We start from the raw sequence: 20,243 nt of genomic DNA on the forward strand, positions 1-20,243 counted from the left end.
AAAACAGACAGACAGTAATGAAAGTGATTACTGGAAGAGCTAGGAGCACACGAATTTGCTTTTATCACAGAAGCTGTTGGTGTGACAATAGATGTGCTCCGCATGCTGGGATTACAGAGCCAGCTTTTCACTTTAATTTGTGCTTCAGCCGCTCTGCAGCAGAAAAAGAAAAAAATATATGACTGATGCTTTCGCCGACGTCTAAACAGCGAGTGGAAAATCGCTAATGGCACAAATCCGGGCAGAAATAGGTGATAGTGGAAGTTTGAGCAAAACATCTTTCGCGCAACTGCACTTAAAAAAAAGTAAGTTTAATAAGAAGTGCTTTTGGGGTTGAGTCTGCAGAGCTGTTGATACCACTGCTAAAGGAAAGCTTAAGTGCTTAATTATGTTAGTGAGTGCGCTGACTGGTTAACCACGCCGTGCTGTGCTTTAATTATTATTTGTGGCCTCTGTGAGTGTGTGTGTGTGTGTGTGTGTGTGTGTGTGTGTGTGTAAATGGAATGTTTTATGTTGCTCAGTTTGATGAATTTTCTTTGAGAGCATTCAGCAAAGAAAGAGTTAATGTTTGCCTTAGAAGTGTTACAGTACACCTTTAAAAAAGAGAGGTTGGCAAGGAAAGACTTCTGGTTCTGGTTCTATATACAGTAGAACCCTGACAACTCAGGGCGCTTTTCCACCGGCATGGTGCCGGTGCTGGTACCAGGTTCCCGAACGATTCTTTACGTTTCCACCGCAAAATCACAGGTTCTAAGGCAGAAAATCCAGTTCCGTTCTGGCCCCACAATCTAGCTGGTCTGGAACCAGCGAACCTGTGATGCGAGCAGCTAAAAGGCGGAGCGTTGAAGCATCTCCGGAGCAAGTTGTTCACAAACCTCACCTCCATTCACAGCTAAGAGCAGCAGAAGCAGCTAAATAAATAAATAAAAAATAATCAACAGTGGTCCACCGAGGACAGCAGCACAAGTTTTAAGAGGAGCTCGGGTTCTGCCATGCTATTCTCAAATCGTGGGAACAGGGGCCGGTTCTTAAAGGGTTTGCAGGTTCGCAGGAACCGGCTCAGGCTCCGGCACCAGCACTTTTTTGGTGGAAAAGAGGTATCAGAATACCTTCTGAATGTTTAAATAGTTTACCTCTACATCCTCACACAACTTGTTTTTAAGGGTTTATAAGAGAAAGCATCATTCTGTTTAGAACTGTGTCAACATTTTGATGCTTGGATGGTTCTCTGCCTGCTTAAAGCGTACTTGATGGTAAATATTTTTAAAGTAGTTTTTTGCAGTACCAATAAATATTCTAGAGTTAGAATGAGTCAAAGAGCCATTTTTAATATCATAAAGGACTAATTATCCCTAACACATCTGAGATGGCCCCCTGTCATCAGTAACTATGTACACATTAACAATACATGCAATAACAGTGTATCTACCAGGGATCACAGTTACAGATAGATTATAGTGGCAAAGCTTGTGTAAACACACACGTCTATCAACTTTTTTTTTTTAGTTTTTCCTCTTTTAATTAAGTGTATCATCGTAAAAAGCAGCACTTCATTTACATCAATCAGCCATAACATTAGTGAACCCCTTTTTATATCTCAACTTATCCAGGTTGCAATGCTTTTGTATTCATCCATCCATCTTCATATTCACTTTGTTTTGGTCAGACCTGTGGTGTGACTGGAGCCAACATAGACTCATTAGGTGCAAGGCACTGTGGCATAGCATCAGGGGTTAAGTCCTGTAAGTTGTGAGGTGGGACCATGAACACTAATGAGCCTTGGTCGCCCATTACCCCATGGTCCACTGGTTGCCCTTTCTTGGAGCAATTTTGGAAGGTACTGACCACTGCATACCTGCCTGCTGTGAGCTGGGATACAGAAATCCATCTGCAACCGATTTTTTGCAGGAGTTACATTGTTGGTACTCATATATATATTTAAAGTTTTTATCCCATTTTCTCACATTTACATTTACAAAGCCAATTACCCAACCCACTCATTAAAACTCCCCGTCACTAGGGATGCCCCAACACCAGGAGGGTGAAGACTAGCACATGTCTCCTCCAACACATTTCTCTTCCAATACATGCCTCTATTAGAACTGCTGCTGATACAGCAGCTCACAGACGCTTTGTGCTGAGCGACATCACTCTTTGGAGTGATGTGGGGAGAGAGCGCCATCTACCCACCCAGAGAGAGCAAGTTCAGGGTTCCAGCAGCTGATGGCAAGCTTTATGAATGGGATTCGAACCAGCGATCTCTCTCGATCGTGGTGGCAGTGCTTAGCCCACCGGAACACTCGGAGCCCCCTTGTTGGTACATATTATATTTATATTATAACTAACGTAATGCCAATGGCACACAACAAATTTAATCACCAAACAAAAACAGTAAGGGCTTTGGTCTATTTCAAAAACCGTAACTTACCAAGACCCTGATTTTTATATATAAAAAAAATGGAACAAAACTAAAGTGCAGCACACAAGTAATAATTAACAAGTAATAACAAGTAATTAAGAGTAAATAAAGTGAATAAAAAGAAATAAAAAATGGACTGCTTTTAAGAATATTAGTATTATCATGATATGGAGTTTTTATTGTGTCAAAAATTGCACACCCCTTCTGTACGCATACTAAATAGGGTTTCATATAATACTGAGAACATGTCTTTGATCAGAGGAACCTAAGGCCGGGCTATATATTGTATGTATCGATAAATTCTCAACAATTTAAGATATAAACAAAAACCATATTTCGCATATCACGCCTGCTACACAGGTTACCACCAGTGTGTGATTTAATTCCCCCCCAAAAAAAGAATGTACACTGGTTGCTTGTGTGGAAATGGTTTGGTTTCTGAAGTAATGATGCGCCACTGAGAGAAATTTTGTGATAAAATCAACACAATTAAAAGTAGAAGATGCATGATCACTTTATTTCATTATCTCAAACAACATAAACCAGAGCAGTTTGCTGAGTCAGTGAAACACCAGGTTTTCTTACATAAAATAACACAGATGTTTTAAATGGATGTCTTGGCGAATAATAAAATACAAAAAGAAATTGGGATGGGATGAGATTTGATGTCCATATAAAGTGTGAACATTGGGCAATTTTACAAAATGACACCAATCGGCGTGACTTGTGCGGCTTAAAGAACTATACATGTTGTATTGTGGAATGTGTGCATGATTACAGCAGCATTTTCTCTTTGTGAGCTGAATCTCAAACAGTATGGGTGTGTTTGAGTATGAGGACATTTTTGGGCAAAAAATGAAATGTTCTCCTCTCACCCCAAATAAAGTCAAGCAGCCAAAACATGTTTACTGTCTGAAGTTTCCTTCCAAAAATGCAGCCTTCAAGCTGCTGCTACTGTTTTTAGCCATGTGACATATTTTTGTCCATGTTCATAGATAACAGTGTGTTGTACGGTGTCAGCATAGAACCAGATAGTAGACCTGTGAGTCTATTAGAGATTACGGAACTACTGAACTACTGAAGGTCCCTGTATGTACTAGGGATGGGCGATATGGCCCTAAAATAATATCACAATATTTCATAGTATTTTCGCAATAACGATACGACAATACGACGATATGACAAAACACTGAATAAAAAAAAATATTTCAAGAATACACTACTGCAACAAAATTAAAATTAAATACAATTTTGTTATTGCAGATAATATGATATCACACACCCCGTACTGAGATATTAAAAAAATATACGATTTTTATCAGATTTGTAACAGAAGTCAATGATCCAGAATGTCATTATACTAATAATGCTCTTCAAATATCTCTATATATCCAGGATTAATGTAAAATAATTGATACTGGACAGATATAATCTGTCTCTAGTAGATATATAATGGGAAATGAGAACAGTGTGAATTTTTTTTTTCTTAAAAACAGCAAAAAAGTAGTACCCTGATGTGATAATTAGAGGGTGGACGATATGGCACAATATTTCAGGGTATATCATTCACGATATTCAACAATACAACAGCCCCATTTTACAGGAACAAAACCCACCATTTTCATTAAAGAAATATCATAAATAAATAACTCTAATATTTATTCTAACTCTAAATACATAAAATTGACATCTATACTCTGTTTTTGAGAATCGAGATAAAATTGCGAAACTTAATACTGTGAAACTCAAGCGTACAAAGTTATGGAGTTTTACTCCAGACTCCTTTCTGATTGAAGTGCAGTACAGCACATCACAGCCAATTAGAACACAGCTCATTTACATATATCATTCTTAAAACACAGTAACACATACAACATGTTTAATTCTTAGAAATGAAAAATGGTTATGAAAAAATGAATTATGACTGATGTTGGTACATAAAACAAATTTTACAAAGAAATTACAGTAAAAAATGTAAGATACAGGTATTTTAATTCATCTCTATTAGACTGTATGGCAGACTGTTATCTACACACATGGACTGAAGTAGCTGAAAACACTAGAACCCTGAACTCTTTCCTTAAGTTTTTTTTTTATATCCAGACTATTTCTCTAACCCCGATCCGCACGCTGCTGCCGGCTCTTGTATAGAAGCAGCAAATAAAGCATTGTTCTGACGCTTTTTTGGGCGAACGGCAGGAGAGAATGCTTTATTGTGCGGTAGGATTTGAACCCTATTCATGTTTCAGCGCTGTGTAATCATTCCTCCTAATCTCATTTAAAGATACAGCAAAACAAAGGCTGCTGGTGGGAAAGAGCGCGAGCGTGTGCATGCGCACAGGCAGGGATTATGGAAACGTGGAGATCGCTGATGGGGGAAACACTGTGGTTTATACACGCTGGGAAAAAAAGGAGAAAAAAAGTGCAGTTTAACGCACGTCAGGATCAATTGTGGTGAAGATTTTTCTACAGTTTCGACTGAGCGCTGGAGCCAGAGAGGAACTGTAGTGAATCTCTTAATTTTATAGCACGTCTTCGGAAGCCAAATCTGGCGTTGTGAATGCAAGACTAGAAAAGTATTGAAGAAAGAATATATTGTATACAACAAATAAATATAAAAAATAAGTTTGTTATTAGTAGGGTTGGGTGATATGGCTGTAAAATTTTATTACAATATTTTATTGTACTTTTAACGCTAACAAAAATTTTGGCGATATGAAAATTGAATTGTTTCAATTGTTTCAAAATGTTTCAAGAATACACTACTGCACCAAAATTAAAATAAAATTGTATTATTGCATACAATATAATATGGCACACCACTAACTGAGATATTAAAAAATACATTAATTTTATCAGATTTGTAACAGAAGTTAATGATCCAGAATGTCAGGATACTAAAAAATGAACTTCAAATATCTCTATATATCCAGGATTAAAGTAAAGTAAATGATACTGGACAGATATAATTTGTCTCTAGCAGATATATAATGGAAAATGAGAACAGTGTGCATTTTCTTTCTACTAGAAAACTATTGGTGGGTGATATGGCACCATATTTCACGGTATAATATTGTTTATGATATTCATTTATATTGGCGATATTAAGAGATAAGATAAGATAAGATAAGATAATCCTTTATTAATCCCACAATGGGGAAATTTACAATGTTACAGCAGTACAGAGGAAAGGACAGAGAAACAGGTCAGGAAAAAAATATAAACAAATAATGATACATGTATATATACAAAAGACTATTACAGGAAATATATAAAAGATACTTAAAAAAATATATATAGTAAGAAAGAATATATACATCTAGTGCATAGAGATATGATTATGGTAGGGTGGACCAGCATTATTGTACAAAGAGTAACAGTGAATAAATATCAAATAAATAGTAGATAAAAAGGTGAGAAAAATATTGCACGTTAAACATATTGCACAAATGATGATAAGGGGATCACAGTACATGTAGTGAGATGGATATTGCACACGGTAAGCAATACAGCTACACTGAGTAGTATGTAAGTTTGTATGAAGTACTGAGATAGTAAACTAGTGTTTACTGAGAGCGTGGTGTGTTGTAAAGTCTGATTGCCTACGATACAACATGGCACACCCCTAGTTATCATCATTTCAAATGAAATAAATAAATGGAAATACAATAAGAATAAAGTAAGATTTAGATAAAGTGCAATGAAACCCAGTCTGCTGCTTATTACAGTGCATTTTATTTATGTTTATTATGAACATTGTTATAGTTGTTCACAGACTTTCTATTATTGGTCTGAATCTGGTTATCATTCAGTTGTTCTTTACATTGTGTCAAAACATCATGATGAATAGATCAATAAGAACAGTATATCTCTCTTTAAAACTCTGGACATTAGGCTGGATGCCAATGGGTCATGTTTTTATGTGTTGAAAAAATGATATTCTTTTGCCAATACTACTGTACCATTGTGTAGATTTTCTGTGTAATTTTACGTCTCCTTATTGAGTATTTTGTTGAGTACAGTAGTCTAATTGTAACTAATATATAATACTAATATTATGAGTTCCCAGTGGTCCCCATTAATGACCAGCCATATGTGTCTGAGGGTTCCATAGAGCATAGCTGGTCTCATTGCCTTTGAGAAGGATGTCCTCCCTCTACCCCACCCCACAGAACTAAAAGAAATAGAAGAGAAAATAGTAAATCTATAAGAAAGATAAGAAATGAAAATCGAATTAAAGAAGAGGGGAGAGCATGAAAAGAAAGAAAAAAGAAAATAATGAATGACAACGGAAAATACGATACTTAAAGTAAAGCAAAACAGGATAACTAGAATAATTGAAAGAGAAAAGCGGCAAAATAGATGAATAAAAAGAAGAGAACTAAAATAAACCAAATGAAAAAGAAATAGAAGAAGGGAAAAAGTGATTGATTAAATACCTTGATGAATGAGAAGACAAAAGAAAGAAATATAACTAAGAAGCAGGAAAGAAGAGAAAGAACTAGAAAAGAAAATGTGGAACTAAAAAGAAGAGAAATGAAAAGAAGAGAACTGAATACATAAAAAAAAGAAGATGAGATAACTAAAAGTCTAATTGTAACTAATAATAGTATGACCAGCCATATGTGGCTGAGAGTTACAGAGAGCCTAGCTGGTCTCGCTCTCTTTGGGTGGGTAGGATGGTCCTCTCTCTCCCCCACCACTCAGTATAATACTAGCCAGTGCAAACAGCTGTCAGCTGGCTTAACAGATTTAGTGATGTACTTCACCTTTACGGCAAGTTCAGGTGAACAAAAATATTTCCTTTTCTCACTAATGTGAGACAAAGTGAAAGTTTAGGGTTTAGGCTTTCCATAGCTTTAATCATTATCATTACTATATAATATATAAGGCATGACTGATGGTTTTAAGGGTTAAAGTTCCTCTGTTTAGTGAAGCGCAGGAGCCTGGAGAGGTTTAAGGTGGAATCTCAGTGCAGGTATCAGTGGCAGCTTGACTAAGATCAGCTGAAGGCTGTGAAAAAGAGAACAACCCCCTCAGGAGCCCCCTCCCCACCTGTATCTCTCTCTCTCTCTCTCTCTTTCTCACTCTCTCTGGGACAGAGCCCAGTGGAGTGTGTGCTGGGCTTGGAGCCGGGGTGTTTTTGGTGCAGGGTGAGATGCCCTCATCCCGAGCCAGGAAGCCCCAGCTGTGTGTTTGATGTGGTGCTGATGTGCAGAGGGAGGTATGCTGGCTATCCGTGGGACAGTATCAGTGTATGTGCCAGTTCTTACAAACACACTCACACACTCCCGCTTCCGCTCAACAGCATACACACTGATTTCTTTTCCTCCAGTTTAACACCAGAGAGAAAAAGAAACAAATAAAATAGAGAAGAATATATGAGAATAAAACAAATAAAGAAAATTTAACTGAAGAGAAAAAAAAGAATTAAGATAAGAGAGAAGAGCAGAGAAACGAAACAATTAAAGGACAAAATGTGTAGATGTTTAGAGCAGAAAGAAGGGAAAAGAACAAAAAATAACGAAAAAGAGGAAAAAGAAAATAAAGAAATGAAGAGGAAGCAAAGAAGAGAATTAAAAGAAACAGAAGAAAAGATAACTCAATGAGAACTAAAAGAAAAAAATAGAAATAAAAGAAGAGAACTAAAAGAAAGAACTAAAAAGAACAAAAAGAAATAGAGGAGAAAATAGTAGATCTAAAAGAAAGATAGGAAAAAAGATTCTAAATAAAAAAGAGTGGAGAGCATGAAAAGAAAAGAAAAAGTAAAATAATGAATGACAAGGGAAAAGATGATACTTAAAACAAAGCAAAACAGGATAACTAAAATAAAAAGAAAAGATAAAAAATAATTGAATTAAAATAAAGAGAAAAGAACAGAACTAAAAGAAATAGAAATACAAGAAGGGAAAAAAGTGGTTACCTTAATGAATGAGAAGACAAGAGCATATAAGAGAAAGAAATATAACAGAGAAAGAGAAAAGAAAAGAACTAAAAGAAAAAAGAAAATGGGGAACTAAATAGATAAGAAATGAAAAGAAAAGAACTGAATGCATGAGAAGCAAAATGAAGATAAGATAAATAAAAGAGGAAAGAAGAGAGGCAAAGGAAACAGAAAAGAAAGAAGAGAGATGAGAAGTTAAAAGCAGAGAGGACTTGAGGAAGGAGGAAGAGAAACAAAAGAAGTTGCTGTTACGAGGAGGAAGGAGGTGAAAAGAAGAGAAGAGAAGTGATGGAAACAGAAAGGATGAGAGGAGAAGTGAAGGAGAGAAGGAAGGAGGAGAGAAAGGAGGAGAGTGGTGATTTCCATGCGGCTGTGTGCTGTCAGATTGAATTAGCTCAGGTGTAATTAGGGCTTTGGAGAGGCTGCTGCTCTGGCGGCTGTGTGAGGCAGCAGATAGGGTGCGGGGACGCTATCACCGTCCAAACACACACACCTCCTACAGCCACCGCGCAGCAAATCCAAGCATGAAATTAGCAGCCGCTCGGATCATGCCTGCATACTTTATTGCATATTTTATTTCATGTGTTTTCTGCTGCCTTGTGTGTGAGTGTGTACAGTACGCATGTGTAAGTGTGTGTGTTTGTTTGTGTGTGTGTGTGTGTCTGTATGTGTCTGTTAGAGGCTGTTCGGCCCACCCATGTTTTAAATACTTGTTCATGGTTTGTTTTTATTACAGTGTAAAGATAATGAGTTACTGATAAAAAAAAACTCAATAACACTGAATTAAAAATTGCGAACATCAAAAATGTAATGTTCAAAATGTATTAAAAAAATCATTTTGAACATACATGACCTAACAATAAATGTAATTTGTTTGAGTTTATAATTTCTGTATAATTTTTCATTTTACATAGTTCTTTTTTATATTCTGCTGAGCAATGGCATTCCATCTAATTCCATTGGGATGACATAAATATAATGCATCCCACAAGTTCTTGCCACGAAAGGGTGTAAAGGTGTTCCTCCCGCTGACTTATTATTAAAAGGCTCCTAGAGGCAATATACAGCTCTGGAAAAAAATAAGAGACCACATAAAGCTTATTACATAAAGTTATCCAAAAGCAGTGTGTAAGACTGGTGGAGGAGAACATGCCAAGATGTATGGAAACTGTGATTAAAAACCAGAGTTATATCAACCAAATATTGATTTCTGAACTCTTAAAACTTAAAAAACTTTATGAATATGAACTTGTTTTCTTTGCATTATTTGAAGTCTAAAAGCCCTGCATCTTTTTTTGTTATTTCAGCCATTTCTTATTTTTCTGCAAATAAATGCTCTAATTACAGTATTTTTTTAGGATTTCGAAGAAATGTTGTCCGTAGTTTATAGAATAAAACAACAATATTCATTGTATTGAATCAGAGAAACTGATTCCAGAGCTGTATGGGTAGTATACCTCCTGGTGAGAGACTGGAGGATTGTCTTGGTCAAACTGCACTGTAATTGAAGCCTAAAGGGCTTTTGGTATGAATCTGATTATGACTTCTGCCATTAGAATGCCAGCATCAGGATTTTAAATCTGATCTGAGCAGCCACAAGAAGCCAGTTAAAGAAATACAGCAGAGAAATGAAAGACGAGTCATTCTGCGTTGTGAATCAGTTGCAGGTGCCTGATAATATGCATAGGAAGACCAGCCAGAACTATTGAAGTGAAGAGAGACTGCACAAGCAGGTTGAATTATACACTATATGGACAAAAGTATCGGGGCACCTGTATATTTTTTGTTTCAGAAATGAATGCCATTAAAAAGAGTTTACTCCGCTTTTGTTGGAGTAGCTGCTTCTACTAGATTTTAAACCTTGCTGTAAGGATTTCATTGCATTCAGAGACAGAAATGTTAGTGAGTTCAGGATGTTGGAATGATCACCACCCCATCTCATTCCAAAGGATCATCATTCCAGGAAACACAGCTTCACTGCTCCACAGCTCAGTGCTGAGGGGCTTTATATCTCTCTAGCCCACACCTGGCATTAGGCAGTGTGCCAATACTCTATAGGGACCATACAAGCTGGGTGTGTGCATTTGCATTTGCACATCTCTGTCAGCAATGGGAGCAACTTAAAATAATCCAATGCATTAATTTGAAAGGGTGCTTACATGTAATTGGACATATAGGGGCATACAGGCATTTTACAGAACAGCATTTTGAATGGAGATTTTCCATTGAAAGGAGAGTATGGTCTATGACTAGGCCTAAAGACAGAATCTAGCATGTGCAAATGGCCTACACTGTTGTGCACGTTTATACTTGTGTGCTGTGTGTGTCTGTGTCCCTCTAAAGATCAGCTGTGAAGGCAGGAGTGTGTGTGAAACTTGGCAAAACAATCATAGCTGCTGCTTCTACATTGTGTGACAGGTAGTTTAGGGCCGTATGAAATTCGATTATTTTTTTTCTGTTTTCGTTTTCATATTTTTTAAATTTCATTTCGGATTTTTAGGTTTTTAGTAGAGCTGTCAAGCGATTTAGCCAATTGATCACATGCTCTGTAATTAAATAATCTAAATTAAACACATTACATTGCATACATCATAAATTTATCTAGTATTTATGATTGAACGAATAACTGGCATAAAAGCTCCCTGTAATGAACGTCAGTCAATTAGAGATGTAAATACTGTATATCTCTTACTACACTAGACTAATTTGTATAGCTGCACCTTTATTCACCTCTGTAATAATAGAATATATCAGCCCTGCTTAAAATGCTCAAAATGAGATGCAAATATTAAGCAGAATTTAGATATTTTTGATTGTATTTTGATCATCATTTTGAGCTATACTGATTAGATAGCAGGTTCTGTGGTTGTATATCTGTAGATTATGGTTATAGTTTACTCGAGTTTTGAGTTATTGACCTCAAAACATCAAAATGCAGCTAGCAGCTCAATGCTAGCTAACAGCTGAAGTAAGGATTGGAGCATGTTAGTTTTTCTTAATGAATGAATAGCTGGTTATTGATATCAGAACTGTGATACTGTGCTGTTTAGGTATGAGTTTTAGGTTTTCTTTTTCAGTATGTTTGTGTGCTTGTATGTAAATTCTGCATTCATTCATAAATTCTGTGATTCCGTCCATAGGGTGCTAGCAGTTACTTTTCTAGGAAAAGTATAAATATCAGGCTAAACTGTCGACTAGGAGGTAGGGTTCTTGACCAGACTACAGCACATATTTGATACAAAAGCATAAACTGGACTTAATCCCTGTCTGGGAAATGGACACACAGTGTATAGTCACGTTTAATTTGCTTCTATAATAACTGCAAACTTGTGAGGGTTCAAGAAAACATAGTGAAAAGAAATGCAGCACTTCTGTCAGATTAAATCAGATCAGATTAATTTTTTTTTTATTATTAATGTTTTATTTTCAGAGTTTGGCAAAATCCCCCAGAATGAACAACTAGAGTGACTTTCTTCAATGACGTTCTTCGAAAGCTGTGTGTGTGTGTGTGTGTGTGTTGTGCATTAAGCATCAAGACTGTTAATGTGGTCAGAATATAACATGATTACCATCACCTCATCCCCACCTACCCAACTTAATGCTGGAGTCTTTTTACCCCTTTTATACCCCACACCTGGCATGAGACATAATGCCATAGTGCTTGTTTATCTGCCCCAGAATGTCCTATTCTACAGGCAATACTTTTGTACAGGAACTAGACAAGCTGTGTGTGTGCATTTGAACAACTGTGTGAGCACTGGCTGCAGTTTGAGTAGGGGAGAGAAAAAAAAAACGTAATCTTAACCCTAAACCTATTAGCCTGAACACTAACCGTAATGTATGGCATAGTTTAGGGTTAATTTTGTTATGTTTAAGGTCAAAAAGGTTAAGTTAGGTTTAAAGTAGGCATTCCTAATCAGACTTCTATTACAAATCTGATAAAATATATATATATATATATTTAATATATCTCATTTACGGGTGTGCCATATCAAATCATATGCAACAATAAAATGTAATTTTCATTTTGTTGCAGTAGTGCATTCTTAAAATATTTTTCTAATAAGTGTTTTGTCACCTTAAGTATCATTATCGCAAAATTACCATGAAATATTGTGAAAAAAGTTTTAGGCCAGTTTCACCCACCCCTAGTTTATGGTTTAAAACCCTTCTAATCCTAACCCTGACCACATTAACCCTAAAGTATACCTTCTAACCTTAATCGCATCCATTACATCATTATATCATAACCTTTATCTATACTTTAACCCTAATAATCCTAAATCCAACTGTAAACATAACCTTCACTCAACTTTTAGCATTAACCCTAAACTCAGGCCTAGTCTAAAACTAAGCCAACCACAAACTCAGTGTTCAAAAGTTGAACGACTGCTCTTTTTCTTTAAATAGTAATATATTTCATGCTGTATTTAAATTAAAACGGTATCTGTTCCTCAAAAAGCTAACAGCACATGAGCACACACAAACACATGCACACACACACACACACACACTCCAGTATAGTCAGTCTCACAGGACTGTGAGATGCTCTGATAGTGTTAGTCTCTGTACTTATAGTTTCCTGCCATGATCTCTGACGTTTTGCAGGCCTGTTCAGGCTGATATTAATGTTAATATTAAAAGCTGATAGTAAAGGTGGAATTTGTGCTGGAAGCTTCATTCCAGGTTTGCTGTTAAAAAATCCACGAGTGATTAAGTAAAAAAAAACATTAATATGCAAATAACAAAGAGTGTGTACAGCTGGAAGGGAGAGGGACCCGGGCTGATAGAACGCAGGGCTTTTATTTATTTTATTATTTTTTATAGAGGAGGGAAATTAATCAAACAGAGAAAAATGAACTGTGTGATTGCGAGAGTGTACAACCCAAAGGCATGGCCAGCAAATGAAAAATCAACATTGTGCCGGTTGATAAGGCAAATTAATGAGGAGTATGTTCTGTTTCTTTCTACCTTCAATACCATGCAGCTTGTTCTTGTGCTTGTGTGTGTGTGTGAGAGAGAGAGAGAGAGACAGAAAGAGAGAGAGTTATCTGTGAGCAGACATAACCTTAGGCTCTTGAATCCTCCTTTACTTCTGCTGTAGACAGTCAACTTAGTTTAGTCACCTGCTGTATATAGGAATAATCACATTGTTCAAATCAGTGATTTCACCTTTAAATACAATTTAATCATTATCATTTTAATTAATTAGTTACTTAATTAATTAACATCAGTGGCATTTAACACAGACACACACTCATACCAGTGACTAAAATCACCTCATCACCCTGAGAGCAATACCAATAATACACTGCTAAACAAATCATAGATTTTTTAGCAATTCCATTGAAGAACCACTTTTGTAAAATAAAAGTGTCTGTGTGAAAAGTTTCAAAAAACCTTTGTGTGAGGTAAAAGTTCTTTTTTTTTTTTTTTTTTTACTAGTTATCAGTTTTCTACATTCATATATGCATCTCTATTACAGATATTCTGTATATGATCGCTCATAGAACTTTTGGTACCACTTTAAAATAAGACTACCTTTATAAAGGGTTTATAAATGGTTTACAATTAGTTTATTAATGGTTAATAATTAGGTTGTAAATGCTTTACAAATCATTAATAATCAGTTATAACACATACGTAGAAAGGGCAACAATATAGATGGCTGTGGGTTCACTATTTGGCAAACAACAGGTCATTGTTGCCCTTTCTACGTATGTGTTATAACTGATATTTAATTATTTTTAAGGCATTTACAACCTAATTAGTAACCATTAATAAACTAATTGTAAACCATTTATAAACCTATTATAAAGGTAGTCTTATTTTAAATTGGTACCGAACTTTTGTAGCGCCTATATTTTTTAAGAGTGTAAGAGCTTATTGAGGGAAGCAAGGCTGCTGTTCCTTCAGTCCTTCTGCCTAAATTCCTGGTGCTCTAGGATATTATCATTATTTATCAATTTCAGGTTTCTGATCTCTTGGAAGTGCAGATTTTAAACAAAACTAAGTGTAAATATTGTATATAATTTTGGTGTGAAGATTGTAAATGTAGATATCTAATGATATTTGTGTATATTATGTGTTCCAGTCAAATTTGACTGATTCAAATTGTAGTTAAAATTATTCTGATTATTGTAAGGTTCCATGACATTGTCCTCACAGGGAATCTAAACACATAACATTAACTTTGATCATTTTTATAATTTTATTTAATAATAAGTGTACTTTACATGGTTGTACATCATACAGACCCTGTCTCTTCTCCACACCCTGCATGTGTGTATGTACAGCACATGTTTGTAAGAGTTAAGGACAGTATTTTTACAGTTAGACTAAAGACTCATATAAATCTGTGTGATGTGAGATGATCTCGTCTGCACAGAGGACAGGAAATCTCACCTTTCGTTAGATTTTATGACATGTTCTCCTCTGTTTTTTTTCTCAGGAGTGTTTGGGAGTGGGCAGACGGAGTGTGAGGATGGAGGATGTGAGGAGAGAGGGTTGCTGAAGGATGATGAAGTGTGTCCAGAGGAAGCACACACACCTTTCTCTTTAGAGCCTGAAAACTTTCCCTTTAAAGATGAGGACTTCTCCAAGAAAGGTGAGAGAACTTTTTAGACAGCTGTGCAGTCTTAATGAAACCTTTGTAAACCAGTGTAAGAAATGATACCTACTGGTCCATTCATCATAAAATTTTGAAACAATATAAAAGTACAGCTAACAGATTGACAGTATGTGGAAAAGTGAAAACAAAGGTTTTGCAAGAAAGCAACAGTATGATATATAATGCAGTTACTAGGTGGAACGTACAGCCATTGCTTTCATTCAGTGAATGTTGTTTTTTCTAAATAATCATATAATTTAATTGTAAATGTAAATTCATTTAAAAAGTTTGGAGAGACAAAATCCCTCCTATAGAGTAAATATTCTTAATAGTAGTTTTAGGAACTAGACATCTGAGGAGTTAAATGTCTCTAATATCCCTTTTCCACCAGCGATGAACAGGCTTCTTTCTGGTTCACACTCCTAATTTTGAACCGTTCTGTGCATTTCCACCAATAAAATAGGCTCTGGAACCTGAAAAGTTTGTTCCCAGCTGGAATTAAAGACTAGTAGGCTCTTCAGTGAGAACTACTAGTGAGCCGTTGTGTGCAACTCCCTCTATTTGATAAATAATTTTTTGAGGCATCCATGGTTCCACTAAAACTGGTGCAAACGCAGGCTGGTTCACTAAAAAGCACCAAGGTTCTTACAGTACAAACCTAAAAAAAAGAACATTTACTTTTAATAAAAACCTCCCTCACATAAAGGTATCATTTCAAGTGATTATGATTTTGAGATGATTTGGGATTTGGATCACCAAGCTGAACTGCTTGATTTTTTGCACCTGGCAAATTATTCAAAAGCAGTGTGTAAGACTGGTGGAGAAGAACATGCCAAGATACATGAAAACTGTGATAACAGGGAAACAGGGTTATTCCACCAAATATTGATTTCTGAACTCTTAAAACTTTGCATTATTTGAGGTCTGAAAGCTCTGCATCTTTTTTGTTATTTCAGCCTTTTCTCATTTTCTGCAAATAAATAAATGTTCTAAATGACAATATTTTTATTTGGAATTTGGAAGAAATGTTGTCTATAGTTTATAGAATAAAACAAAATTTTTCATTTTAGTCAAACATTTACATATAAATAGCAAAATCATAGAAACCGATTCAGAAACTGAAGTGAGTAGTCTCTAATTTTTCTACTTTTTCCAGAGCTGTATATATAAATTTAGACATTAAGTACAAGGAATTTTCTTTTAAATACGCTAAATGATGTGATTATTTAATTTATTAATTGTCTTGACAGTCCTCATTCAAAGTGAACAAGCTGTATTTCTTCTGTTAAGCAGTCTTATGAAAAGATCACCAGGTTTCTAAACCACTCTTCCACTTTCCCCTCCCTTTTTTCACGGCATGCTCCAGGTTGGACCCTGATTCACTGGAAGGAGCGTGCATTTTGTTTGTTGTTGTGGCGAAATTCAATTTAAATACGAAAGGGAAAAGATTGGAGCAAAATGTGAAAAACACAATTTTAAAAGCAACATCCTATATATTACTAACAGGGTTATTGGTCATAGTAAATAATAACAGGGTCTCTGGCTTGCGCCCTGGGGCTCCAGCCTGCGACCCGAGCTGAAAGCATGGGCTCTTTGAACTGAAATTCAATTACACTGCGTTTCTCCTGGCCACACTGGAGGTCATGATGCTGACGCTGAAGCCATCAGGCCCATGGCTGTTTAAAAAATTCACTCGCCTCCTAAATGCTCTGCTTTTCTTCTTCGTAAATGATGAATCTTCTCTTTGAAATGGCTCTGCTTTCCCTCACCTCCAGTGCCTTCAAAAGTTTGGGATGGGTAAAAAAAAAAACGGAGTGTAAATACACTACCTGCTCTGCCTGGCAGCAAGGAATCTTCAAAAGAGCAATCTTCCGGTTTTTTTTTTGGTCTCAAATTGGCGAAACGCTGCACGCTGTTACTTCTTTTGTTCTTTCTGAAAAGGAATACAGCACAACGTGTCAGTGGGCTCATTTTAGATTGGAATTTATTTTGTGGTTTTCTCTCTTTTTCTCATTTCTCCCCTTTGCTTCCGCTCGGCCTTGTTTTTGAAGTATACTCTCCGAGGGTCTTTTTCCGCACCTTTTGAATATTCATCGTCGTTTCTCTCGATTTGATCGCGTAATTGCATTTTGAACCTTGTAATGGAAATGCCAGCAAATAATATAAACTACTTTTCAATGCGTGTACCTGCCACCAATGACATTTATAATTTATGTAAGACTTTACTGAAGCTGTCACACAAAATTTCAAATGCAAAATATTTCCTCTGCAAACAAACTGTAGCCATTACATCGACTTTAAAGCTTTAAAGAAATCATCCAGTATTATTATTCTTCATTCTCTATCTGCTGCCTTTGTTGCATAGAACTAATTACTAAACTCATTACAATGACATTCCAACAGTCATGTGACAGGAACTAGTATTGTGTACTTATCATGACTTTTGTCATGTTTCATGGAAGCTAAAGAGTGCTGAACGGATCTGTGGGATAGCTGTATGGGGCTTTCTCTATTGAATGCGAATGCATTTTCTGTTTGCATGGTCATTTCTAGCCTTGTATACACAGATGATACTATGGATTAGGGGTGGGAATCTCTAGGCACCTTTCGATTCGATTACGATTCAGAGGTCTGCGATGCAATTCTAAAACATCTATGAATATCTATGAATATTTTTTTTTGTGCAATATTTCTTTTTCCTCATTGCATTACTGCTTAGTACTTTTAAAGTAAAGTATCTGTAATGATTAGGGAATTGTAGTTTTGATGCTTTCTTAATGAGAATATTGTAATGTTCTGAGTTACTGAGTTTAACTGGAAACTTTTAATGGAGGAAATAAACAATACAAAGTGTAGCTCCAATGGAGGAGGTGCAAGGCCCGGTGGACCAATCACAGCTGAGGCTGTCCACGCCGTGCGATGCGTAGTTACATTTCCAGGGAGGTGCGTGTCAAGTTACAGCGTAGGGTACGCAACGACGCATAGGCTATGGTGCAGGTTCGACACAGAAGTATAAAAATTGGCCTTAGTTTAGCAGCTAAGGCTAATGGGAGTGAACTGGTTCATGGATGAGGCAAATAAGACCTGGGGTTTAGTAAAGGTGGGTTAGTCTGGCTCTTGGGTTTTCAGAGCAAGTTTAATAAAGGGATGAAAATGAGCACTTTTCCTTTTCCTGACTTTTACTTGCCATTTCTAAAGTAAGCTTTTTCGATACATTGAAATCCTAAATAATACATTAATAATTGCTACATATTTACTGTAATCTGTTTTTCTCTTGCCTGATTATACTATACTTCCATATATTTCCTGCGATCACACATGAAGCGCTAGTACAGCTCTGGTATTACAAAAAGGCTGCGATTCGCTGTGAGCATCCTGACAAATCACACCAATGCGTGACCAAGCCCTAATAAGTCTTAAATTCCTCCTGCCCTATATGGTTTACTTCAAATGGATTCTCCTCTGTGTGTTTTGTCGTTTTTGGAGGGAATGTGAAGCTAAAGCTGAGGTTCAGTTCCTCTGGCCTAAAACGGTGTTTAATAATAGTGTGTGCAGCCGCGGTGTCAAAGCCAAAGGCAGAAAATCCTTAATCATGGCTTAATTAAGGAATCATCCTGTAGCTTAATTTCTTTTCCTACACTGTAATTAAACATTTCCAATAAGTTTCGTCACAGGGCTTAACTAAGAGAACAAGTCTGTGATCAAGGTGGGTCCTGGGACAGTTCTCTCTCTCTCTCTCTCTCTCTCTCTCTCTTTTTCTCTCGCTCATTCTCTTTCATTCTTTCATTCTCTCTCTAGCTCTTGCTTGCTCCCCTGAGTTTCATCATTTCCTCCAGAGATGAATGAAGAACGTGCTGGCTTTTTAACTCTAATTGAGGGATTCTCCAACAAGCGAATATTAATCACTAAAAAGCTCCAGTTTCCAGTTTCATCATTCTATACTAAAAGTCCTATGTTTAGTTTTAGTTTGGTGGCTGTATTGTCAGAAACATAGATTTACTCAGAATCATTCTAATCATGGCCATTTTGAATTTTGTGAGCTTGGATTATGCCCACTTCATATGATTATAGTGTGGGAGGAGAACTGTAGGAGGGAGGGAACTCTGAGAACTTGGGCTGCAGTTCAGGCAGCTTCTGCTGTCAGATAGAAGAACAGATTCTCTCTTAGAAATGAAAGAACATGTTTCCATGGATCATGTAAGCTAAAAATGGAAATGGAACATTTCTCTTATTCCTTTCCTCCTTTAGCATAAAACGAATCCACGTATAGACCATTTTTTCACAGCGAGTGTATTTCCTTTTCATTTATTTCTTTAATATTGCTTTTTTTGTGTTTTTAGGATTGTGTATACTAAACTATATTATTTCTGTTATGCAGAAACCTTGCATATACATTTATGCTGTTTTCTTGCTTTTTTCATAATATTTCAGACCCTGCTTCCATTACAATGGCTTTGTGTTTTTTATGTGATGTGTGTTGTTCTACCACTTAACACAGATTACAGATTACTTACACAGCCCTACTAATTATTGAATAGACATTTATCAGCCAATCAAACAACAGATTAGAGACATTGGAGACACACTACAGAAAACACAACAGCATCCCAACTAATGGGGATTTTTCCCAATCATTTTGTGAGTTTTTACCACATAGGATTTGTGAAACAAAAAGTAAAATAAAATAAAATAAATAGATCTATCTATCTATCTATCTATCTATCTATCTATCTATCTATCTATCTATCTATCTATCTATCTATCTATCTATCTATCTATCTATCTATAACAACATATATATATATATATATATATATATATATATATATATTATATATATATATATATACATATTAATTATTATTTACTTATTCATTATTTAATACATTTATTTACAGCATCATGTGTTTTTGAGGGCGTTACATACAGAAACAGCATTACAACTGGAACGTAATTCATGTCTGAAAGAGTTAAAGATACAAGGTTCTGATTTGACAGCATCGACTTACTATATATATATATATATATATATATATATATATATATATATATATATAAATTATATAAAAATATAAATATATAAAATTAATTTTATAATATAAAATAAATTTGTGCTAATCATATCATGTTGGATTAGTACATTTAGTGCATTAGTACATTAGTAAATTTTTTCCTGGTTAATACAAAAGTTGGAATCTGCACTGTTTCATTTTACATAATAAGCAAATCATGTTTGAATTCATGATGCACTAAATAATTTCCTGTAAAAG

General features: G+C 35.8%; 1 protein-coding gene across 2 annotated transcripts in view; it reads left to right on the forward strand.

Moving 5' to 3' along the window:
- The window catches only part of zfpm2b (zinc finger protein, FOG family member 2b), an 80,967-nt gene that overhangs the window by 13,615 nt on the left and 47,109 nt on the right, over positions 1 to 20,243 (forward strand). For both annotated transcript variants that reach the window (XM_049476395.1, XM_007254697.4), the window contains exon 2: positions 14,815 to 14,970. In XM_049476395.1, coding sequence (XP_049332352.1) covers positions 14,815 to 14,970 — 156 coding nt within the window. The remainder of the gene's footprint in view (positions 1 to 14,814; positions 14,971 to 20,243) is intronic.

This window comes from Astyanax mexicanus, chromosome 3 (genome assembly GCF_023375975.1).
Source record: "Astyanax mexicanus isolate ESR-SI-001 chromosome 3, AstMex3_surface, whole genome shotgun sequence".
Classification (NCBI taxonomy): domain Eukaryota; kingdom Metazoa; phylum Chordata; class Actinopteri; order Characiformes; family Acestrorhamphidae; genus Astyanax; species Astyanax mexicanus.